Source organism: Pecten maximus, chromosome 7, assembly GCF_902652985.1.
Source record: "Pecten maximus chromosome 7, xPecMax1.1, whole genome shotgun sequence".
Classification (NCBI taxonomy): domain Eukaryota; kingdom Metazoa; phylum Mollusca; class Bivalvia; order Pectinida; family Pectinidae; genus Pecten; species Pecten maximus.
In genome coordinates, this window is record NC_047021.1 from 4,770,323 (window position 1) to 4,796,859 (window position 26,537).

Consider the following 26,537-nt stretch of genomic DNA (forward strand, 5'->3'; position numbering starts at 1 on the left):
TACTGGAGTGAAGGGCTGATACTAGGCCAGTAGTATACTGGAGTGAAGGACTGATACTAGGCCAGTAGTATACTGGAGTGAAGGGCTGATACTAGGCCAGTAGTATACTGGAGTGAAGGACTGATACTAGGCCAGTAGTATACTGGAGTGAAGGGCTGATACTAGGCCAGTAGTATACTGGAGTGAAGGGACTGATACTAGGCCAGTAGTATACTGGAGTGAAGGGCTGATACTAGGCCAGTAGTATACTGGAGTGAAGGGCTGATACTAGGCCAGTAGTATACTGGAGTGAAGGGCTGATACTAGGCCAGTAGTATACTGGAGTGAAGGGCTGATACTAGGCCAGTAGTATACTGGAGTGAAGGACTGATACTAGGCCAGTAGTATACTGGAGTGAAGGGCTGATACTAGGCCAGTAGTATACTGGAGTGAAGGACTGATACTAGGCCAGTAGTATACTGGAGTGAAGGGCTGATACTAGGCCAGTAGTATACTGGAGTGAAGGGCTTATACTAGGCCAGTAGTATACTGGAGTGAAGGGCTGATACTAGGCCAGTAGTATACTGGAGTGAAGGGCTGATACTAGGCCAGTAGTATGATTGAGTGAAGGGCTGATACTAGGCCAGTAGTATACTGGAGTGAAGGGCTGATACTAGGCCAGTAGTATACTGGAGTGAAGGGCTGATACTAGGCCAGTAGTGTACTGGAGTGAAGGGCTGATACTAGGCCAGTAGTATACTGGAGTGAAGGGCTGATACTAGGCCATTAGTATACTGGAGTGAAGGGCTGATACTAGGCCAGTAGTATGATGGAGTGAAGGGCTGATACTAGGCCAGTGGTATACTGGAGTGAAGGGCTGATACTAGACCAGTAGTATGATGGAGTGAAGGGCTGATACTAGGCCAGTAGTATACTGGAGTGAAGGACTGATACTAGGCCAGTAGTATACTGGAGTGAAGGGCTGATACTAGGCCAGTAGTATACTGGAGTGAAGGACTGATATTAGGCCAGTAGTATACTGGAGTGAAGGGCTGATACTAGGCCAGTAGTGTACTGGAGTGAAGGACTGATACTAGACCAGTAGTATGATGGAGTGAAGGGCTGATACTAGGCCAGTAGTGTACTGGAGTGAAGGACTGATACTAGGCCAGTAGTATACTTGAGTGAAGGGCTGATACTAGGCCAGTAGTATACTGGAGTGAAGGACTGATACTAGGCCAGTAGTATACTGGAGTGAAGGGCTGATACTAGACCAGTAGTATGATGGAGTGATGGGCTGATACTAGGCCAGTAGTATACTGGAGTGAAGGACTGATACTAGGCCATTAGTATACTGGAGTGAAGGACTGATACGAGGCCAGTACTATACTGGAGTGAAGGGCTGATACTAGACCAGTACTATACTGGAGTGACGGGCTGATTCTAGGCCATTAGTATGATGAGTGACAATTGATTTTTATAATAAGATAAAAATTCAGTTCACTGATAATATTTCAATATCAACAAAAATTAAACACTTTTTGCAACAGATGACATGTTTTAATTTCTAAGTTTGACAAGGTTAGTGACAGATAAAGCTTATAACAATAACCTTTTACCCAGCGTATTATCTTATTAATTGCAACATTTAATGATTAATTAGTATATTTTTCAACTAATTGCCAGATTGACAGGAGTAAATACTTTTTCTGTAAGCAGGAGTATATACTGATTTCCCTGTTAACAGGAGTATATACTGATTTCCCTGTTAACAGGAGTATATACTGATTTCCCTGTTAACAGGAGTATATACTGATTCTCCTGTTAACAGGAGTATATACTAATTCTCCTGTTAACAGGTGTATATACTGATTCTCTTGTTAACTGGTGTATCTACTGATTCTTCTGTTAAAAGGAGTATATACTGATTCTCCTGTTAACAGGTGTATATACTGTTTCTCTTGTTAACTGGTGTATATACTGATTCTCCTGTTAACAGGAGTATATACTGATTCTTCTGTTAACAGGAGTATATACTGATTCTCTTGTTAACAGGTGTATATACTGATTCTCTTGTTAACAGGTGTATATACTGATTCTCCTGTTAACAGGTGTATACACTGATTCTTTTGTTAACGGGAGTATATACTGATTCTCCTGTTAACAGGAGTATATACTGATTCTCTTGTTAACAGGAGTATATACTGATTCTCCTGTTAACAGGTGTATATACTGATTCTCCTGTTAACAGGAGTATATACTGATTTCCCTGTTAACAGGAGTATATACTGATTCTCCTGTTAACAGGAGTATATACTGATTCTCTTGTTAACAGGTGTATATACTGATTCTCTTGTTAACAGGTATCTATACTGATTCTCTTGTTAACAGGTGTCTATACTGATTCTCCTGTTAACAGGTGTATATACTGATTCTCTTGTTAACAGGATTATATACTGATTCTCCTGTTAACAGGAGTATATTCTGATTCTCCTGTTAACAGGAGTATATACTGATTCCACAGCTAACAGGAGTGTATACCGATTTACCTGTAAACAGGAGTATATACTGATTCCACAGCTAACAGGAATATGCATTGATTACTCTGTTAACAGATGTATGTTAAGTTAACTATAAATTAAAAAGACCACATTTCTGCATGAAAACAATGATAACAGCTTTTAACTAGAGCATGTCCTGATAACATTCTGATAACACCTCACTGGTATTACCTGGAGCATGTCATGATAACATACTGATAACACCTCACTTGTATTACCTGGAGCATGTCCTGATAACATACCAATAACACCTTACTGGTATTACCTGGAGCATGTCCTGATAACATACTGATAACACCTCACTGGTATTACCTGGAGCATGTCCTGATAACATATTGATAACACCTTACTGGTATTATCTGGAGCATGTCCTGATAACATACTGATAACACCTCACTGGTATTACCTGGAGCATGTCCTGATAACATACTGATAACACCTCACTGGTATTATCTGGAGCATGTCCTGATAACATACTGATAACACCTCACTGGTATTACCTGGTGCATGTCATGATAACATGCTGATAACACCTCACTGGTATTACCTGGAGCATGTCCTGATAACATACTGATCTGGAGCATGTCATGATAACATACTGATAACACCTCACTGGTATTACCTGGAGCATGTCCTGATAACATGCTGATAACACCTCACTGGTATTACCTGGTGCATGTCATGATAACATACCGATAACACCTTACTGGTATTACCTGGAGCATGTCCTGATAACATTCTGATAACACCTTACTGGTATTACCTGGGGCATGTCATGATAACATACCGATAACACCTCACTGGTATTACCTGGAGCATGTCCTGATAACATACCGATAACACCTTACTGGTATTACCTGGAGCATGTCCTGATAACATTCTGATAACACCTCACTGGTATTACCTGGTGCATGTCATGATAACATACTGATAACACCTCACTGGTATTACCTGGAGCATGTCCTGATAACATTCTGATAACACCTCACTGGTATTACCTGGAGCATGTCCTGATAACATACCGATAACACCTTACTGGTTTTACCTGGAGCATGTCCTGATAACATTCTGATAACACCTCACTGGTATTACCTGGGGCATGTCATGATAACATGCTGATAACACCTCACTGGTATTACCTGGAGCATGTCCTGATAACATACTGATCTGGAGCATGTCATGATAACATACTGATAACACCTCACTGGTATTACCTGGAGCATGTCCTGATAACATGCTGATAACACCTCACTGGTATTACCTGGTGCATGTCATGATAACATACCGATAACACCTTACTGGTTTTACCTGGAGCATGTCCTGATAACATTCTGATAACACCTTACTGGTATTACCTGGGGCATGTCATGATAACATACCGATAACACCTCACTGGTATTACCTGGAGCATGTCCTGATAACATACCGATAACACCTTACTGGTATTACCTGGAGCATGTCCTGATAACATTCTGATAACACCTCACTGGTATTACCTGGTGCATGTCATGATAACATACTGATAACACCTCACTGGTATTACCTGGAGCATGTCCTGATAACATTCTGATAACACCTCACTGGTATTACCTGGAGCATGTCCTGATAACATACCGATAACACCTTACTGGTATTACCTGGAGAATGTCCTGATAACATTCTGACAACACCTCACTGGTATTACCTGGGGCATGTCATGATAACATACTGATGACACATCACTTGTATTACCTGGAGCATGTCCTGATAACATTCTGATAACACCTCACTGGTATTACCTGGAGCATGTCCTGATAACATTCTGATAACACCTCACTTGTATTACCTGGAGCAGTATATAGCTGACAACACCACATCATAGTATAATTCTGTATTATATGGTATAGCTCTGTGAGGTATACTACAATATAATACAGTATTATACAATATACTACAGAATAACACAGTATTACACAATATACTACAGAATAACACAGTATTACACAATATACCACAGTATACCACAGTATTACACAATACACCATAGTATACCACAGTATTACATAATATACCACAGTATACCACAGTATTACATAATATACCACAGTATACCACAGTATTACACAATATACTACAGTATACCACAGTATTACATAATATACCACAGAATACCACAGTATTACATAATATACCACAGTATACCACAGTATTACATAATATACCACAGTATTACATAATATACCACAGTATACCACAGTATTACATAATATAACACAGTATACCACAGTATTACATAATATACCACAGTATACCACAGTAAAACCTTAATTACAACACTGTATTACACAGTATACCTCATCAGTATACCACAGTTTAACACAGTGTGACACAGTTTAACACAGTGTGTTACACAGTATAACACTGTATAACACTGTATGACACTGTATAACACTGTATGACACAGTATAACACTGATGACACTGTATAACACTGTAAACCACTGTATGACACAGTATAACACTGTATGACACAGTATAACACATTTTACCACAGTTTAACACTGTATAACACTGTATACCACTGTATGACACAGTATAACACTGTATGACACAGTATAACACTGTATGACACAGTATGACACAGTATGACACTGTATAACACTGTATAACACTGTATAACACAGTATAACACTGTATGACACTGTATGACACTGAATAACACTGTATGCCACTGTATGACACTGTATGACACAGTATGACACTGTATAACAAGTTTCCATGAAGTCTGTTTAAGCATGCCTATAGATATATATATATATATACAGTGTTATATCATAATGCTATGTACATAACTGTAACAATAACTTTCAAGGTCAAATTTCAAAGGACAAAGAAAGCAAATGTAATGCTAAATATACATTTCAGTAACATAAAAAAAAATGTTGTTTGTAACTATTATAAATTGTTAAGAAGATCTTGTGTATGACTGTTGTAAATTGTTCAGAAGATCTTGTGTGTGACTGTTGTAAATTGTTCAGAAGATCTTGTGTGACAGTTGTAAATTGTTCAGAAGATCTTGTGTGACAGTTGTAAATTGTTCAGAAGATCTTGTGTGACAGTTGTAAATTGTTCAGAAGATCTTGTGTGACAGTTGTAAATTGTTCAGAAGATCTTGTGTGACAGTTGTAAATTGTTCAGAAGATCTTGTGTGACAGTTGTAAATTGTTCAGAAGATGTCATGAATGACAGTTATAAATGGACTTAACTAATCACTCCATGGATATGCCCCTTCACCTCAACCAAAATGAAAGATCAGAATTTTAGGACTTTTTTTTTTATACAATTGTTGGAAATCTGTAATTGAAATTTTAATATGCTCAGCCAGTCTTTGTGTCCCAAAATCCCGAGCGTCATTTTGCTTTTTCCATTTTTCATGAGATCATTATCAAGCTGATGAATCAATTTAAAATAATAGACAAATATATGTGTGTTGTACTGTAGACAGAAGGTCTTGTGGTACCCCCTACGGTGTTGTACTGTAGACAGAAGGTTATGTGGTACCCCCTACCGTGTTGTACTGTAGACAGAAGGTCGTGTGGTACCTCCCCTACGGTGTTGTACTGTAGACAGAAGGTCGTGTGGTACCCCCCCTACGGTGTTGTACTGTAGACAGAAGGTCGTACTGTAGACAGAAGGTCATGTGGTACCTCCCCTACGGTGTTGTACTGTAGACAGAAGGTCGTGTGGTACCTCCCCTACAGTGTTGTACTGTAGACAGAAGGTCATGTGGTACCTCCCCTACGGTGTTGTACTGTAGACAGAAGGTCGTGTGGTACCTCCCCTACAGTGTTGTACTGTAGACAGAAGGTCGTGTGGTACCCCCTACGGTGTTGTACTGTAGACAGAAGGTCGTGTGGTACCTCCCCTACGGTGTTGTACTGTAGACAGAAGGTCGTGTGGTACCTCCCCTATGGTGTTGTACTGTAGACAGAAGGTCGTGTGGTACCTCCCCTACGGTGTTGTACTGTAGACAGAAGGTCGTGTGGTACCTCCCCTACAGTGTTGTACTGTAGACAGAAGGTCGTGTGGTACCTCCCCTACGGTGGGTACTGTAGACAGAAGGTCGTGTGTGGTACCTCCCCTACGGTGTTGTACTGTAGACAGAAGGTCGTGTGGTACCTCCCCTACGGTGTTGTACTGTAGACAGAAGGTCGTGTGGTACCTCCCCTACGGTGTTGTACTGTAGACAGAAGGTCGTGTGGTACCTCCCCTACGGTGTTGTACTGTAGACAGAAGGTTGTGTGGTACCCCCTACGGTGTTGTACTGTAGACAGAAGGTCGTGTGGTACCTCCCCTACGGTGTTGTACTGTAGACGGAAGGTCGTGTGGTACCTCCCCTATGGTGTTGTACTGTAGACAGAAGGTCGTACTGTAGACAGAAGGTTGTGTGGTACCTCCCCTACGGTGTTGTACTGTAGACAGAAGGTCGTGTGGTACCTCCCCTACGGTGTTGTACTGTAGACAGAAGGTCGTACTGTAGACAGAAGGTCGTGTGGTACCTCCCCTACGGTGTTGTACTGTAGACAGAAGGTCGTGTGGTACCTCCCCTACGGTGTTGTACTGTAGACAGAAGGTCGTGTGGTACCTCCCCTACGGTGTTGTACTGTAGACAGAAGGTCGTGTGGTACCTCCCCTACGGTGTTGTACTGTAGACAGAAGGTCGTGTGGTACCTCCCCTACGGTGTTGTACTGTAGACAGAAGGTCGTGTGGTACCTCCCCTACGGTGTTGTACTGTAGACAGAAGGTTGTGTGGTACCCCCTATGGTGTTGTACTCCTATGGTGATTTATAGTGTCCCCTGTGTTACCTCACTCTCTCTCTCTCATTCCGTGATATAGATGTTAATCATTATAAGTGAATGCAGTGATTGTTTCAGAAATTTCCTTAATAAAGACAATCAAAGGTTTAGAATTTTTTAATGTATTTTGTTGAAATATAAATGCTATGACTTTCTGGATTTCAGTTGATTTCACAGTGCAGTCAGCTGGCATAGATGTCTTAAAGCAGGGATATATCTTTTGGTAAGTGCTGTTTGTATATTTTTCAGCACTTTTTGGTGCAAAATAACCTCACATATTGCTTTGAATGAGATTTAGTTACAGTATGTTTGTCCTTGACCAATATACCCTGATCTCTCATGCATAAAAGTAATGGGCTACAATATACACATCCTCAAAAGGCTACTAAATGTTTGATGTAAGATGAACAGTGATTGGTTGGTATCAGAAGCTTGCAATTGGGTGATGTCAGACATTTTTGATTGGGTGGTGCCAGAAGTTTCTGATTGATTAATGTTTGAAAGTTTGCAATTGATTGGTGTCAGAAGTTTGTAATTGGTTGATGTCGGACATTTTTGATTGGATGGTGTCAGAAGTTTGTAATTGGTTGATGTCGGACATTTTTGATTGGATGGTGTCAGAAGTTTGTAATTGGTTGTTGTTAGAAGTTTGTAATTGGTTGATGTCGGACATTTTTGATTGGATGGTGTCGGACGTTTGTAATTGGTTGTTGTTAGAAGTTTGTGATTGGTTGGAGATTTAAGTTCAGTGATGTTGATATTTGAAATTATGGAGATCTTATTAAATATCTAAACCTTACAGAAGAAAAAAAATCATATTAAATTTAACTCAGAAAAGAATAATTTTGGTTTGGTAAGAGGGGATTAACCTGAGCCATGTTGAGGGCGATTTTAATTTGGAAGGCTGCAGTTAATGGGTTCATCTACAAGAAGACCTTACTAGGATAAAAGGTAGTGTACTGGGTGATTGGAATAGACTAGTGGGTGGTTGGAATAGACTAGTGGGTGTTCGGAATAGACTAGTGGGTGATTGGAATAGACTAGTGGGTGGTTGGAATAGACTAGTGGGTGGTCGGAATAGACTAGTGAGTGGTCGGAATAGACTAGTGGGTGGTCGGAATAGACTAGTGGGTGGTCAGAATATACTAGTGGGTGGTTGGAATAGACTAGTGGGTGGTCGGAATAGACTAGTGGGTGGTCGGAATAGACTAGTGGGTGATTGGAATAGACTAGTGGGTGGTTGGAATAGACTAGGGGTGGTTGGAATAGACTAATGGATTGTTGGAATAGACTAATGGGTTGTTGGAAAAGACTAGTGGGTGGTTGGAATAGACTATAGTAGGTGGTTGGAATAGACTAGTGGGTGGTTGGAATAGACTAGTGGGTGGTCGGAATAGACTAGTGGGTGGTCAGAATATACTAGTGGGTGGTCGGAATAGACTAGTGGGTGGTCGGAATAGACTAGTGGGTGGTTGGAATAGACTAGTGGGTGATTGGAATAGACTAGTGGGTGGTTAGAATAGACTAGGGGTGGTTGGAATAGACTAATGGATTGTTGGAATAGACTAATGGGTTGTTGGAAAAGACTAGTGGGTGGTTGGAATAGACTATAGTAGGTGGTTGGAATAGACTAGTGGGTGGTTGGAATAGACTGGATTTATAATGTTTGACTGTAGTAGGTTCCTTGATTGGTGTGGCTAACATCTCCCAGGTAATGTGCTAGGTCTCCAAAGCAATGTGTTAGACCTCTAGGTAACTGGTTTCACATCAAACATTGATTCTACTGTTTAGCAGGCTGTCAGAAGGTCTTTCTTTAATCCCGAAATATGTTTCAGGAGCCATTGGATTCCTACATGGTTTTATATATTTAGCCTTTAATCAGCTACAAAAGTTAACGATGCTGATACAACTGGGAACAAATACTGATGATTTAACACAAAACGTAATAGATTTACTGAGGTTACTAAGGGTCATCATGTTTAAATCAATTTATGGAAGATTTATATAATTTTTATGCTTCCTTGCTGTTGTGGAAATAAATTGTGTTCAATGAAATGCCTGTGAAGATTTGATGAATGAACAGCCATTTATGGAGGGCAGTGGACATGGAGTTATAGATAGGCCCATTAGACTGGCCACAGAGTGATAGATGGACCATGTGTTGGGATGTTGGAGTGGCTGTACCTTGATTACTCAGTATAAGTAGTCCCAATAAATAGATGACAGATGGAAGAGGGCACTCTGTCAATCCTGAACTAGACAGTCAGTATTTACAGGTAGAGCAAGCACATGCTTCGATCAGTCCTGCATTGGATAATAATGCTCTTGACAATGGAAAAGGGGCATAGTGTTAAACCTGGACAGGGCAGATAGTCAATGAAAAACAATGGGATGGAAGAAGGCATGCTGTTAATCCTGGACTGGGCAGATAGTCAATGAAAAACAATGGGATGGAAGAAGGCATGCCGTTAATCCTGGACTGGACAAGTAATGGAAGAAGGTATACTGTTAATCCTGGACTGGACAAATTATTAGTACTAGTCAATGTTTGGCAAATTGAAGAAGGTATGCTGTCAATCCTGGACTGGGCAAATGATTAGCATTAGTCAATGTTTCGCATTTATCAAAAGGCATGCTGTAAATCCTGGAATAGATATATAGATGTGTAAGCAATAAAAGGATGGAAGAAGTCATGGTGAGCTGTGAGCCGATACTCCAATAAACAGGATGGGAGAGGACATGATGATCATCACTTAGGTGTAAAGTTCAAAGGTCAACTTTATGACTTCGTTAAGTTGTGGGGTGTATTATTGTGAAGCCCTGCTCACTTAACTGTTATTTATAAAACAATTAAAAAGTTAACGGAATACATTTGTTTAATTTCTTTTATTCATATCTTACATTATTATTTTGATTTTTGAAATTTAAGAAAAAATCATATTTAACTAATCTTAAAATATGTTTTCCTTGCAAATTATGTTTGTTTTTATTTTATATGATCTAAGACAGTACACGGAGGCCTTTTTTTAATTATATAATGTTTGATAAATAAGCTACTTTCAGAAACTGGTGAAGAACGGTTGATTTGTTGTGCTGTATTGGTGGAGAACTACAGCAAATTAGTTCTTGTTAATTTTGTGTCTAGACCATCAGTTTAATGTTATACTTATATGAGACTGACATTTTAAAAGTTCATGCATACTAAACCAGAACAGTGTTTAATGCTTCTGAGGTGTGGCCATTAAAGTACTCAGCTAACACCTAATCTTTCCATGAGAAATGAAAAAGCAGCTTCTCAAGGACTTTAGTTAAAATCTGAAGCTATGAAGTTATCTGAGTGTTTGAGTTTAGTTGTTTCGCTGTCAGCCTGAGGTAGAAAGGTCATAGCCATATTGTGGTGTCAGACACCATTAGGGGATGCCAAGCCTTACCAGGATTTGTGTGTGTGTAATAAAATTTAGGATTATGTCTGCCATTGTTCTTACGTAAATGCCATTCAGACTTTGACAAGTGTGATTCTCAATAAAATTACAGATTACAAAGAGTTTCTCAGATGTGTCTTGTTCACTGTACTCAGGGAGGCTGGTACCATGAGGGATCCAACATTTCATTGTTTATAACAGATTACTCTGTTTGGGAACCAGAAGATGGCATGATTATATAGTTTTTATGTGATATTTTGTTACCTGGAAAGGAGGTGATGTCAGCTAGACTTGGATGTTTTAATGTGATATTTTGTTAGGGGAGTTTGTTTTTGGGACTTGTTTGTGTAGAGGAGTTGTGGGTATCACTGACTTGTTTGTGTAGGGGAGCTGTTGGTATCACTGACTTGTTTGTGTAGGGGAGTTGTTGGTATCACTGACTTGTTTGTGTAGGGGAGTTGTGGGTATCACTGACTTGTTTGTGTAGGGGAGTTGTGGGTATCACTGACTTGTTTGTGTAGGGGAGTTGTGGGTATCACTGACTTGTTTGTGTAGGGGAGTTGTGGGTATCACTGACTTGTTTGTGTAGGGGAGTTGTGGGTATCACTGACTTGTTTGTGTAGGGGAGTTGTGGGTATCACTGACTTGTTTGTGTAGGGGAGTTGTGGGTATCACTGACTTGTTTGTGTAGGGGAGTTGTGGGTATCACGGACTTGTTTATGTAGGGGAGTTGTGGGTATCACTGACTTGTTTGTGTAGAGGAGCTGTTGGTATCACTGACTTGTTTGTGTAGGGGAGTTGTGGGTATCACTGACTTGTTTGTGTAGGGGAGTTGTGGGTATCACTGACTTGTTTGTGTAGGGGAGTTGTGGGTATCACTGACTTGTTTGTGTAGGGGAGTTGTGGGTATCACTGACTTGTTTGTGTAGGGGAGTTGTGGGTATCACTGACTTGTTTGTGTAGGGGAGTTGTGGGTATCACGGACTTGTTTGTGTAGGGGAGTTGTGGGTATCACTGACTTGTTTATGTAGGGGAGTTGTGGGTATCACTGACTTGTTTGTGTAGAGGAGCTGTTGGTATCACTGACTTGTTTGTGTAGGGGAGTTGTGGGTATCACTGACTTGTTTGTGTAGGGGAGCTGTTGGTATCACTGACTTGTTTGTGTAGGGGAGTTGTGGGTATCACTGACTTGTTTGTGTAGGGGAGTTGTGGGTATCACTGACTTGTTTGTGTAGGGGAGTTGTGGGTATCACTGACTTGTTTATGTAGGGGAGTTGTGGGTATCTCTGACTTGTTTGTGTAGAGGAGCTGTTGGTATCACTGACTTGTTTGTGTAGGGGAGTTGTGGGTATCACTGACTTGTTTGTGTAGGGTAGTTGTGGGTATCACTGACTTGTTTGTGTAGGGGAGTTGTGGGTATCACTGACTTGTATGTGTAGGGGAGTTGTGGGTATCACTGACTTGTTTGTGTAGGGGAGTTGTGGGTATCACTGACTTGTTTGTGTAGGGGAGCTGTGGGTATCACTGACTTGTTTGTGTAGGAGAGCTGTGGGTATCACTGACTTGTTTGTGTAGGGGAGTTGTGGGTATCACTGACTTGTTTGTGTAGGGGAGTTGTGGGTATCACTGACTTGTTTGTGTAGGGGAGTTGTGGGTATCACTGACTTGTTACTTTAGGGGAGTTGTGGGTATCACTGACTTGTTTGTGTAGGGGAGTTGTGGGTATCACTGACTTGTTTATGTAGGGGAGTTGTGGGTATCACTGACTTGTTTGTGTAGGGGAGTTGTGGGTATCACTGACTTGTTTGTGTAGGGGAGTTGTGGGTATCACTGACTTGTTACTTTAGGGGAGTTGTGGGTATCACTGACTTGTTTGTGTAGTGGAACTGAAGGTATATTGCTGAGTTTTTTTGTTTTTTTTTTTGTTTGTGGAGGGATTGTATAACCTCTAAAATTGTTCATGACATGAAATAAATGTTCTTTGGATAAACAAAGAATATAACGAGTATCAATTAGAGATAATAATAATACACATTACACACAAGTTTTGGCTGTAGGACATGGATATGTTGGGTAACATTAGCCACACCTGGCTACATGTATACTTTGCATGAGCATTTACTTGTTTGATTTTTACCTGTGTTGCAGCCATGGTGACAACTTCTACCACAAGAAAAATACACAATATGATAATATATACACTAACATGGTATTGTGGACAATAGAGATCACCATGGCTGCACCAAATCAGCTCACTATTGTGTCTGTATGTCACATCCTCACATTCTCATTGGTTGGCTCTCAACTGAGCCACACCCTAAAGTCTTTTAATCAATGTATTCTGATTGGTGGGTTTGGCTCCTGAATCACATGGACTTGTACACTCATAGTGTAGACCATATTACTTCGTCTGGAATCCAGTCCTCATTTTACTGCCCAATATTTAGGCAGACTTTACAACTGCTCAAACTTTTTGTAGGCAACCCTTACAGTTAATTAATAATACTGTATTCAGGACAACCCTTACAGTTAATTAATAATACTGTATTCAGGACAACCGTTACAGCTAATTAATAATACCCTACTCACGACGACCCTTACAGTTAATTGATAATACTGTATTCAGGACGACCCTTACAGCTAATTAATAATAATGTATTCAGGACAACCCTTACAGCAAATTAATAATACTGTATTCAGGACGACCCTTACAGCTAATTAATAATACTGTATTCAGGACAACCCTTACAGTTAATTAATAATACTGTATTCAGGACAACCCTTACAGCCAATTAATAAAACTGTATTCAGGATGACCCTTACAGTTAGATAATAATACTGTATTCAGGACAACCCTTACAGTTAATTAATAATACTGTATTCAGGACAACCCTTACAGTTAATTAATAATACTGTATTCAGGACAACCCTTACAGTTAATTAATAATACTGTATTCAGGACAACCCTTACAGTTAATTAATAATACTGTATTCAGGACGACCCTTACAGCCAATTAATAATACTGTATTCAGGACGACCCTTACAGTTAATTAATAATACTGTATTCAGGACAACCCTTACAGCAAATTAATAATACTGTATTCAGGACAACCCTTACAGTTAATTAATAATACCCTACTCACGACAACCCTTACAGCAAATTAATAATACCCTGCTCACGACAACCCTTACAGCAAATTAATAATACCCTGCTCACGACAACCCTTACAGCAAATTATTAATACCCTACTCACGACAACCCTTACAGCCAATTATTAATACCCTACTCACGACAACCCTTACAGCAAATTAATAATACCCTGCTCAGGACAACCCTTACAGCAAATTACTCAAATCCCTATTAAGGACAACCCATACAACCAGTACAGACAATAGGCAGTTTTATATCTCCACTCCTTACAAAGCAATAGCATGCATGTTATTACCAAAATTACATTCTGGATTCTTACACAGTATCTGTGACTGTCTCATCAAAACTATATACTGGATAAATACACAGGATATGGGTTACTTAAATACTTGATGCCCTTAGATTGTTTTTTCTTCAGGATTTTTTTTTTCAGTATATTATAATGACCAAACTGTAGGAGGGATCCACACAACAACTTAGTTCCAACGGTATACCTATGTAGTCACACATTGAAGAAATGATTTTAACAACACATATACCGTTCCATAGTTACCAACTTAGTAATTACATACTTTTTAGTTGTTCACTTAATGACAAACACACAAGGAACTTATCCATAGTTTTCTGAGTAATGTAACATGCTTTCTTTGTCACTGACGTGTTCATTAGAATGTGTTCACTATAGAAGTTGTTCACTATAGAAGTTGTTCACTATTGAAGTTCTTCACTGAAGTGTTCACTAGAAGCTCCCAATGTCTTAACTGCTTTTATTGGTACATATACAGACACATTCCCCTGTGTTAACTGTTTTATTGTATACACCCAATTAGCAGATTTGGAGCATGTATGTGAACATATCATCAGTAACCGATCCCCATGGTTACTAGGTAAACATATCATCTGTAACCGATCCCCATGGTAATTAAGTAAACATATCATCTGTAACCGATCCCCATGGTAACTAGGTAAACATATCCTCTGTAACCGATCCCTATGGTAACTAGGTAAACATATCCTCTGTAACCGATCCCCATGGTAACTAGGTAAACATATCCTCTGAAACTGATCCCCATGGTAACTAGGTAAACATATCCTCTGTAACCGATCCCCATGGTAACTAGGTAAACATATCCTCTGTAACCGATCCTCACGGTAACTAGGTAAACAACCGATCCCCATGGTAACTAGGTTGTGTCATCTGTAACCGATTGCCATGGTAACTAGGTTGTGTCGTCTGTAACCGATCCCATGGTAACTAGGTCGTGTTGTCTGTAACTGATCCCTATGGCTCCCTCTCTCAATACAGCTAGTAGCTATCCAGAATTGTCTGTTGCTATGGTTGATAACACTCAACTGTCTGAATAGTTGACAATCCACAGCTCTTTTGGATCAGCAGTACCGTACACTTTCAGGACTAACAAAATTACCGATCAGAGTAAAGCTGAATGGCTAAGGACAGGATTCCAAACACCTTCTCATCTGAACACTCATTGTTTGTACCTCTATAAGGGTTACTAGTTATTCTTCCCGTGACAGAAATCACAGATATTATTTCTTATACTATAGCAGACTGTCGTTGTTTGCCAGAAAACCAGAAAAAAAATCATGTTTCAGTATTCCGTACTCCAATAGTTACAAGGCCACTCTGTTAGCACAGTGTCTGTTGCCCTGATATACCATAGCAGTAACAAATTAGTCTCCAAAGTTACTGTAGTATGGTCACAGTCGGCAGCCTAACAGATAGTTTAGTTATTGTTACTAAGGCCACAGTCATCTTAGTTAGGACCACTGTAACAAGTTTGTTACTAACAGTTACATCGTAACTGATCACTGACAAGTCATCACTTGTTCCTAAATCCTGTAGGGATCTCTGCTGTAGTAACATGATTGCTACTGAAGACTTGGTAACTTATCACTGGAACCATAGTAACAGTTGCCATGGTTTGTCAATAAGGCTCTGGCCTAATGTGGACACTCGAGCCACAAAAGTCACAAGATAATTTTGATTACCTCCTAGAATACCTGAAACCTACACATTCTAACGTTACACCTGAGTGGACTCGGTTTTCACATTGTAATACGACGAGGAACCATTCTGTCGGGATGTGTTGGAGTTGTGGTTGCGTACTTTCTGTAGTTTGCAGACAAACAAGTTTTTGAAAGTGTCGCGAAACTGTTGGCTCATGATGCAGTAGAGGATGAAGTTGATGGCACTGTTGATGAGAACGAGGAGATCCATGATGTCTCCTAGGTTCGAGTAGACATTCTGAAAAAATGTGTCGTTGAGGCCACTAATGGCTGCCAGGATGCCTTGTGGGAATTCTGTAATGACAAAAAATAAAACAACAGCCACCAACATCATGGTGGTGCGGTTATGTTCAGCAAGTGCCTCCTCGTTATGGCGACCGGACTGCTGCAGTAACCGTTGGCGACGCTTGCTTGCCTCATTCATTTTGTATATTATACATGCACTTAGTATAGTTAGTAAAACACAAGGTGCTATTTTTATTATTACTCCGTATATCCAGAAAGTGATTGGCTGAAAGTAAATATTGTTTGATGCAAACTCGCTCTGGATCACCCAGTAGCCTGTCTGATTGTTGCCGATTTTCATCTCCACTACTTGGTACAGGAAGTAGTTTGGGGTACAAGTAATAATAGTTGTAAACATTACCACGGCAATAGTAATTTTCGCACGCTGAAGACTACAAAGCTGATTGGCTACAACATGATGACATACAAAGATGTATCGGAATACAGCAAGCGACACAGTGAGCCACATAGCCATGTTGTGACATGTTATCACCACAAGGATGTTAATACACACGAAGTATATCCAGCCCTCCGAGTGACCGTAGATGGTAAAAGGGATGGCGTAGCAGTAGAAGTAGATTGCATAAACCAGGTAGAAAGACATTGTGAGTACATCGGAGATGGCCAGCGCAATCAGAATGTAGTTTGTGGGTGTGATCATGTGACGCTGTGTCAGCACTATGATGTTTAAAATATTGGATACAACTCCGAACACACAGATCACCGCACTGATGAATCCATGGTACTGACTGTAATGCAGCATAAACTCGTTGACTGTTTCTGTCCCTGGGGCACTGCCCATGGGTGTGTGGTTGGTCGGCTCCACACTGCTGTGGGGCGTGTACCAACTGGTGTTGGTATTGAAGTGGTCCACGAGGATATCCATGTTTCCCATTCTTCTGTACAACAGCACGCACACTGATGATGTGACACTATATATTAACACGTTAACACACTTTCAGATTCGATGCTTGATAAAAACACTTAAGGCACTAAGAACTGAAAGTCACATTCATGTATTAGTTGTTACTCTGGCACGATTCTGTTTCACACCCTCGTTGTATTCATCCGTGTAATCTGTCACTGCACAATCATCAAGTTCCGTTGGATTTACACAATTAGTTATGTTTGACTTATTTTGACATCCCACCTGACTAACTTTATAACACACTGTGTCACGACTATTTTGTAATGATATCACTGTTTGATCTATATACAGAATGTATGGTGTCCATCATACCTTTATCCTCCACAATCCCAATGTTCAGTTGATGTTCTTACAACTATGTCGTATGTAAAGCTCACTGAATGGCTCTTGCATGTGGCTACGGAATCATCAAGGTCTCTCAATGTAACCAGTTAAATCACTCGTATGTTGAGGATGAAATCTTAGAGGAATGCTTCACATGAAATAGCTATCACATGTTTGAAATTTGTGAAGACATCTATACTTGGGAAATGATTGTGGAGGTTTGAATGATGACCGTGTGACCTTGGTAGAGTCCGCATGAGGATGGTGAGATGGAATGTGATATCCCGCTGTGTTTGTTGTCATTGCTAGTTGTGACGAGATGTGAATGACAGCTAATTACCGCGATGAATATGACATCTCACCAACGCACAATGGAAAGCGGCTCGGCAATCCATAGGCCTGCAATGTAAAAGATAAAAATTGTACTCATGGAATGGAAAAGGCCACTTGGACTAAACTTTGTCATTAAAACTCTGACCAAAAATATAACTCCTGTCAGACACACCTTGAATACAATTGACTTCTAAACAGTGTTGATTATGTGTCACCAACTGAGAGATAGAAAACACTCCTGTTGTGTCAGTGCCTGATGTCACCAGGGAGTTTAGTATACCTGGTCATGGCTATACCTAGTCCTGTCTACAAATCAAAAACATCATCAACTGTTAATATAGAAAATAAACTGATCTTTTTCATAACTAATTTATCAATTTAAGCGAAGATTATACATGTGAGGAAACTTGAGTTTTACCTGGTCTGTCAGGTGAGACAATACTGGAGGTTTACCTGGTCTGTCAGGTGAGACAATACTGGAGTTTACGTCTGGGCAAACTTGAGTTTTACCTGGTCTGTCAGGTGAGACAATACTGGAGGTTTACCTGGTCTGTCAGGTGAGACAATACTGGAGGTTTACCTGGTCTGTCAGGTGAGACAATACTGGAGGTTTACCTGGTCTGTCAGGTGAGACAATACTGGAGTTTTATCTGGTATGTCAGGTGAGACAATACTGGAGGTTTACCTGGTCTGTCAGGTGAGACAATACTGGAGGTTTACCTGGTCTGTAAGGTGATCAGACAATACTGGAGTTTTACCTGGTCTGTAAGGTGAGACAATACTGGAGTTTTACCTGGTCTGTATGGTGTACTTTAGGAATCATATTCAAGCTGACTTTTAGGATATATAAAGTTGATATTCTTGAATTTATAGTTATACGATATAATTATTCAAAGTCTGGATAGAGGAAACAAAATGGGCCGATATTACTGGGTTTAATATTGCATTAAAAGATTATACTTTAACATATACTTTAACATATTTTTATTTCTGTCAAACTGTAAGAATTTTGCCTATAATGTTAAATACAACATCCATATACCAACTGAACCCAGCTCTGTACAGAGTTGCTGCTGATATCAAATGTAGCTGTACATCCAGTAATTGACAGATTAAACTTTAATGATCACCTATGTCTTGAACAAGATGGCTTTTCCTTGAAGATTCTGAGTTTAAATCTATAATGATGTCTAAAAATAAGTGATATTTCCATCAGAATATGATGCGTTTGTCAGGCCCCAGTTTGGCTGCTGATGGAGCTGGGTGCAGGTGTACCATGAGATGCTGGCTCTGATACTATATACACTGGTTATTTGTACAGTAGTTAAAGATCTGGCTCTGATACTGGTTATTTGTACAGTAACTATAGGTCTGGCTCTGATACTGGTTATTTGTACAGTAGTTAAAGATCTGGCTCTGATACTGGTTATTTGTACAGTAGTTAAAGATCTGGCTCTGATACTGGTTATTTGTACAGTAGTTAAAGATCTGGCTCTGATACTGGTTATTTGTACAGTAACTATACAGTAGGTCTGGCCCTGATACTGGTTATTTGTACAGTAACTATAGGTCTGGCTCTGATATTGGTTATTTGTACAGTAACTATAGGTCTGGCTCTGATACTGGTTATTTGTACAGTAACTATAGGTCTGGCTCTGATATGGGTTATTTGTACAGTATAACTATAGGTCTGGCTCTGATACTGGTTATTTGTACAGTAACTATAGATCTGGCTCTGATACTGGTTATTTGTACAGTAGTTAAAGATCTGGCTCTGATACTGGTTATTTGTACAGTAGTTAAAGATCTGGCTCTGATACTGGTTATTTGTACAGTAGTTAAAGATCTCGCTCTGATACTGGTTATTTGTACAGTATAGTTAAAGATCTGGCTCTGATACTGGTTATTTGTACAGTAACTATAGGTCTGGCTCTGATACTGGTTATTTGTACATTAGTTAAAGATCTGGCTCTGATACTGGTTATTTGTACAGTAACTATAGGTCTGGCTCTGATACTGGTTATTTGTACAGTAGTTAAAGATCTGGCTCTGAAACTGGTTATTTGTACAGTAGTTAAAGATCTGGCTCTGATACTGGTTATTTGTACAGTAACTATAGGTCTGGCTCTGATACTGGTTATTTGTACAGTAGTTAAAGATCTGGCTCTGATACTGGTTATTTGTACAGTAGTTAAAGATCTGGCTCTGATACTGGTTATTTGTACAGTAGTTAAAGATCTGGCTCTGATACTGGTTATTTGTACAGTAGTTAAAGATCTGGCTCTGATACTGGTTATTTGTACAGTAACTATAGGTCTGGCTCTGATACTGGTTATTTGTACAGTAGTTAAAGATCTGGCTCTGATACTGGTTATTTGTACAGTAGTTAAAGATCTAGCTCTGATACTGGTTATTTGTACAGTAACTATAGGTCTGGCTCTGATACTGGTTATTTGTACAGTAGTTAAAGATCTGGCTCTGATACTGGTTATTTGTACAGTAACTATAGGTCTGGCTCTGATACTGGTTATTTGTACAGTAGTTAAAGATCTGGCTCTGATACTGGTTATTTGTACAGTAACTATAGGTCTGGCTCTGATACTGGTTATTTGTACAGTAATTATAGGTCTGGCTCTGATACTGGTTATTTGTACAGTAACTAGGTCTGGCTCTGATACTGGTTATTTGTACAGTAACTATAGTTCTGGCTCTGATACTGGTTATTTGTACAGTAACTATAGGTCTGGCTCTGATACTGGTTATTTGTACAGTAACTATAGGTCTGGCTCTGATACTGGTTATTTGTACAGTAGTTAAAGATCTGGCTCTGATACTGGTTATTTGTACAGTAGTTAAAGATCTGGCTCTGATACTGGTTATTTGTACAGTAACTATAGGTCTGGCTCTGATACTGGTTATTTGTACAGTAACTATAGGTCTGGCTCTGATACTGGTTATTTGTACAGTAGTTAAAGATCTGGCTCTGATACTGGTTATTTGTACAGTAACTATAGGTCTGGCTCTGATACTGGTTATTTGTACAGTAACTATAGGTCTGGCTCTGATACTGGTTATTTGTACAGTAGTTAAAGATCTGGCTCTGATACTGGTTATTTGTACAGTAACTATAGGTCTGGCTCTGATACTGGTTATTTGTACAGTAACTATAGGTCTGGCTCTGATACTGGTTATTTGTACAGTAACTATAGGTCTGGCTCTGATACTGGTTATTTGTACAGTAGTTAAAGATCTGGCTCTGATACTGGTTATTTGTACAGTAACTATATGTCTGGCTCTGATACTGGTTATTTGTACAGTAACTATAGGTCTGGCTCTGATACTGGTTATTTGTACAGTAACTATAGGTCTGGCTCTGATACTGGTTATTTGTACAGTAACTATAGGTCTGGCTCTGATACTGGTTATTTGTACAGTAACTATAGGTCTGGCTCTGATGCTGGTTATTTGTACAGTAGTTAAAGATCTGGCTCTGATACTGGTTATTTGTACAGTAACTATAGGTCTGGCTCTGATACTGGTTATTTGTACAGTAACTATAGGTCTGGCTCTGATACTGGTTATTTGTACAGTAACTATAGGTCTGGCTCTGATACTATATACACTGGTTATTTGTACAGTAATTATAGGTCTGGCTCTGATACTGGTTATTTGTACAGTAACTATAGGTCTGGCTCTGATACTATATACACTGGTTATTTGTACAGTAACTATAGGTCTGGCTCTGATACTGGTTATTTGAACAGTAGTTAAAGATCTGGCTCTGATACTGGTTATTTGTACAGTAGTTAAAGATTAGGCTCTGATACTGGTTATTTGTACAGTAGTTAAAGATCTGGCTCTGATACTGGTTATTTGTACAGAACTATAGGTCTGGCTCTGATACTGGTTATTTGTACATTAGTTAAAGATCTGGCTCTGATACTGGTTATTTGTACAGTAACTATAGGTCTGGCTCTGATACTGGTTATTTGTACAGTAGTTAAAGATCTGGCTCTGATACTGGTTATTTGTACAGTAACTATAGGTCTGGCTCTGATACTGGTTATTTGTACAGTAACTATAGGTCTGGCTCTGATACTGGTTATTTGTACAGTAACTATAGGTCTGGCTCTGATACTGGTTATTTGTACAGTAGTTAAAGATCTGGCTCTGATACTGGTTATTTGTACAGTAGTTAAAGATCTGGCTCTGATACTGGTTATTTGTACAGAACTATAGGTCTGGCTCTGATACTGGTTATTTGTACAGTAACTATAGGTCTGGCTCTGATACTGGTTATTTGTACAGTAACTATAGGTCTGGCTCTGATACTGGTTATTTGTACAGTAACTATAGGTCTGGCTCTGATACTGGTTATTTGTACAGTAGTTAAAGATCTAGCTCTGATACTGGTTATTTGTACAGTAACTATAGGTCTGGCTCTGATACTGGTTATTTGTACAGTAACTATAGGTCTGGCTCTGATACTGGTTATTTGTATATAGTTAAAGATCTGGCTCTGATACTGGTTATTTGTACAGTAACTATAGGTCTGGCTCTGATACTTGTTATTTGTACAGTAACTGTAGGTCCTAGTCCATGCTGTTATTGAAGACATGTTTGTTAGAAAATATGAAAATCAAACAGAAAGTTAAGACCTGTAGGTCAAACTGGCCTTAATTTTATATTAGAGGGAGATATATTACTAGACTTTTGGCTTACCAGGTAGAGTATGTTATGTATGTGTTCAACTAGATCCGTCATGCTTCGATGTATGGCATGGTAACACTAATGAGGAAAGAAGAAAGTTTTATAGTCTATAGTTACAGTCTATAGTTACGGTCTATAGTTACTGTCTATAGTTACTGTCTATAGTTACGGTCTATAGTTACTGTCTATAGTTACTGTCTATAGTTACGGTCTATAGTTACTGTCTATAGTTACTGTCTATAGTTACGGTCTATAGTTACGGTCTATAGTTACTGTCTATAGTTACGGTCTATAGTTACTGTCTATAGTTACAGTCTATAGTTACGGTTTATAGTTATGGTATATAGTTATGGTTTATAGTTACAGTCTGTAGTTACAGTATATAGTTACGGTCTATAGTTACAGTCTATAGTTACAGTCTATAGTTACAGTCTATACTTACCATCTATAGTTACTGTCTATAGTTACGGTCTGTAGTTACTGTCTATAGTTACGGTCTGTAGTTACTGTCTATAGTAACGGTCTATAGTTACGGTCTATAGTTACGGTCTATAGTTACAGTCTATAGTTACTGTCTATAGTTAAGGTCTATAGTTACCATCTATAGTTACAGTCTATAGTTACTGTCTATAGTTACTGTCTATAGTTACTGTCTATAGTTAAGGTCTATAGTTACAGTATATAGTTATGGTATATAGTTACAGTCTGTAGTTACGGTATATAGTTACAGTCTATAGTTACAGTCTATAGTTTCGGTTTATAGTTAAGGTCTATAGTTATTGTCTGTAGTTACGGTCTATAGTTTCAGTCTATAGTTACCATCTATAGTTACCGTCTATAGTTACAGTCTAAAGTTACTGTTTATAGTTACGGTCTATAGTTAAGGTCTATAGTTACAGTCTATAGTTAAGGTCTATAGTTACGGTCTATAGTTACAGAAGGGATTGATGGTCGATTAACCATCAAATCCTAGGGAAGAGATAGAAAGTTTGTAATGTCATTATCTTATAAAAATCTGTCAGCTTAAAGTGACATTTTACAGACTAATTCAAGTTAAAATTGTAAGCTACAATTATGATGTCAATGCAGATGGGAAATGGATGATTCGAAGTGAGATTGTTATATATGCATAGCAATGATATGATCGACTTTGGATTTTATATAAACAGTACTGAAATGAGACTTAAAATGATTGTCTACAAACATAACACTGACATAACCTTATCAGGAAAAGCTAAAAAACAAAGTGAACCAAAACTCTGGTCCAGTAGTAACCCAATATAACATGTACTGTATGGTAATTGTTGAACGTATATGCATACAGAGTAGAGGATGGAACAAAAGAATCTGATTTATTGTCGCATTGGAGTGTAAATATGCCTGTCATTGTAATAAACACCTACATAATCAATGTCACAATGCATTGGCTCCTTCAGATATGTCCGAGAATTAATGGTCAATTCCGTAGTCATTAACTGTTGTCATTCATTTGGATCTATGTAATTATGATGAATGCCATTTCAATTAAGTGTTCGATTAACTCAGATGAAATGTACACAGACACTATTAACAGCCTAGGAATACTAAAGAAGTAGATAAACAAAACAGATATTACCCTGGAATCCACAAAACAGACCTGTGGCCTTGTTCTACCCAGAAATCCACAAAACAGACCTGTGGCCTTGTTCTACCCTGGAATCCACAAAACAGACCTGTGGCCTTGTTCTACCCTGGAATCCACAAAACAGAACTGTGGCCTTGTTCTACCCCAGAATCAACAAAACAGACCTGTGGCCTTGTTCTACCCTGGAATCCACAAAACAGAACTGTGGCCTTGTTCTACCCCAGAATCAACAAAACAGACCTGTAGCCTTGTTCTACCCTGGAATCCACAAAACAGAACTGTGGCCTTGTTCTACCCTGGAATCCACAAAACAGACCTGTGGCCTTGTTCTACCCTGGAATCCACAAAACAGACCTGTGGCCTTGTTCTACCCTGGAATCCACAAAACAGACCTGTGGCCTTGTTCTACCCAGGAATCCACAAAACAGACCTGTGGCCTTGTTCTACCCCAGAATCAACAAAACAGACCTGTGGCCTTGTTCTACCCTAGAATCCACAAAACAGACCTGTGGCCTTGTTCTACCCCAGAATCCACAAAACAGACCTGTGGCCTTGTTTTATACCTCAGAACCCACAAAACAGACCTGTGGCCTTGTTCTACCCTGGAATCCACAAAACAGACCTGTGGCCTTGTTCTACCCCAGAGCCCACAAAACAGACCTGCGGCCTTGTTCTACCCCAAAGCCCACAAAACAGACCTGTAGCCTTGTTCTACCCCAGAACCCACAAAACAGACCTGTGGCCTTGTTCTACCCTGGAACCCACAAAACAGACCTGTGGCCTTGTTCTACCCCAGAGCCCACAAAACAGACCTGTGGCCTTGTTCTACCCCAGAGCCCACAAAACAGACCTGTAGCCTTGTTCTACCCAGAGCCCACAAAACAGACCTGTAGCCTTGTTCTACCCCAGAATCAACAAAACAGACCTGTAGCCTTATTCGACCATAGAATCCACAAAACAGACCTGTGGCCTTGTTCTACCCCAGAGCCCACAAAACAGACCTGTAGCCTTGTTCTACCCCAGAATCAACAAAACAGATCTGTAGCCTTATTCTACCCCAGAATCAACAAAACACTCTGACCTGTAGCCTTGTTCTACCTCAGAATCAACAAAACAGACCTGTGGCATTGTTCTACCCCAGAATCAACAAAACAGATCTGTGGCCTTGTTCTACCCTGTGATCAACAAAACAGACCTGTGGCCTTGTTCTACCCCAGAACCCACAAAACAGACCTGTGGCCTTGTTCTACCCCAGAATCAACAAAACAGACCTGTGGCCTTGTTCTACCCTGGAATCCACAAAACAGACCTGTGGCCTTGTTCTACCCAGGAATCCACAAAACAGACCTGTAGCCTTGTTCTACCCCAGAATCAACAAAACAGACCTGTGGCCTTGTTCTACCCTGTGATCAACAAAACAGACCTGTGGCCTTGTTCTACCCTGGAATCCACAAAACAGACCTGTGGCCTTGTTTTTCCCCAAAACCCACAAAACAGACCTTTGGCCTTGTTCTACCAAAGAATCTGCAAAACAGACCTGTGGCCTTGTTCTATACCCCAGAATCCACAAAACAGACCTGTGACACTACCCTATATAATAAATTATGACATTACTCTTTATAATAAATCATGACATTACTCTTTTTGATAAATCATGACATTACTCTTTATAATAAATCATGACATTACTCTTTATAATAAATCATGACATTACTCTTTATAATAAATCATGACAGTACTCTTTATAATGAATTATGACACTTATACCCTGTATAATAAATTATAACTCTGTATTACCCTGTATATATAGATAATATTGTTGTAGTGAAGTATAGGATGGGTTTTTTTCTGTATAAGAGCTGTAGTGAAACTTCAGGCACAGTGTTGATAGACTCCCCCAATTACCCAACTGTGTTTCATTAGTTTACCTGCTGTGAATTGAGTAGTTCATTAACAGAAGGTCATTGCCTGTCTGGGCTGTAAATGTATTTCAATCCTTGAGTTTTGAATTTTTCAATTACTTTTGTGAACAAAAAAGCTATCACAATGTTTTATTTGATGAGTGAAAAAAAAAGAAGTAGGTATTGGTACATGATTGTGTATATGAATTGACAACTGATGTTCTATTTGTGTGTGTAGGAGAACTGAAACCCAATGTTTTATCAAGGTTGTGTAGGAAGTATAGATATTGGTGTGTGTAGGGGAACTGACACCCAATGTTTTATCAAGTAGATATTTGTGTGTGTAGGGGAACTGACACCCGATGTTTTATCAAGGTTGTGTAGGAAGTATAGATATTGGTGTGTGTAGGGGAACTGACATCCAATGTTTTATCAAGGTTGTGTAGGAAGTATA

The 26,537-nt window shown here is 39.4% G+C and overlaps 2 protein-coding genes across 2 annotated transcripts in view; one reads left to right on the plus strand and one right to left on the minus strand.

Moving 5' to 3' along the window:
* LOC117331398 (protein MON2 homolog) overlaps nucleotides 1–26,537 on the plus strand; it is a 620,780-nt gene that overhangs the window by 167,276 nt on the left and 426,967 nt on the right. The gene's annotated exons all lie outside the window — the stretch shown is intronic.
* Nucleotides 14,184–18,004, minus strand: LOC117331399 (sex peptide receptor-like). The gene has a single exon (XM_033890104.1). It carries the CDS (start codon nucleotides 17,156–17,158, stop codon nucleotides 15,995–15,997), a length of 1,164 nt encoding a protein of 387 aa, XP_033745995.1. The 5' UTR covers nucleotides 17,159–18,004; the 3' UTR covers nucleotides 14,184–15,994.

Coding starts and splice junctions, on each gene's coding strand:
- LOC117331399 (XM_033890104.1), bottom strand. CDS start 17,158: ATGGGAAACATGGATATCCTCGTGGACCACTTCAATACCAACACCAGT.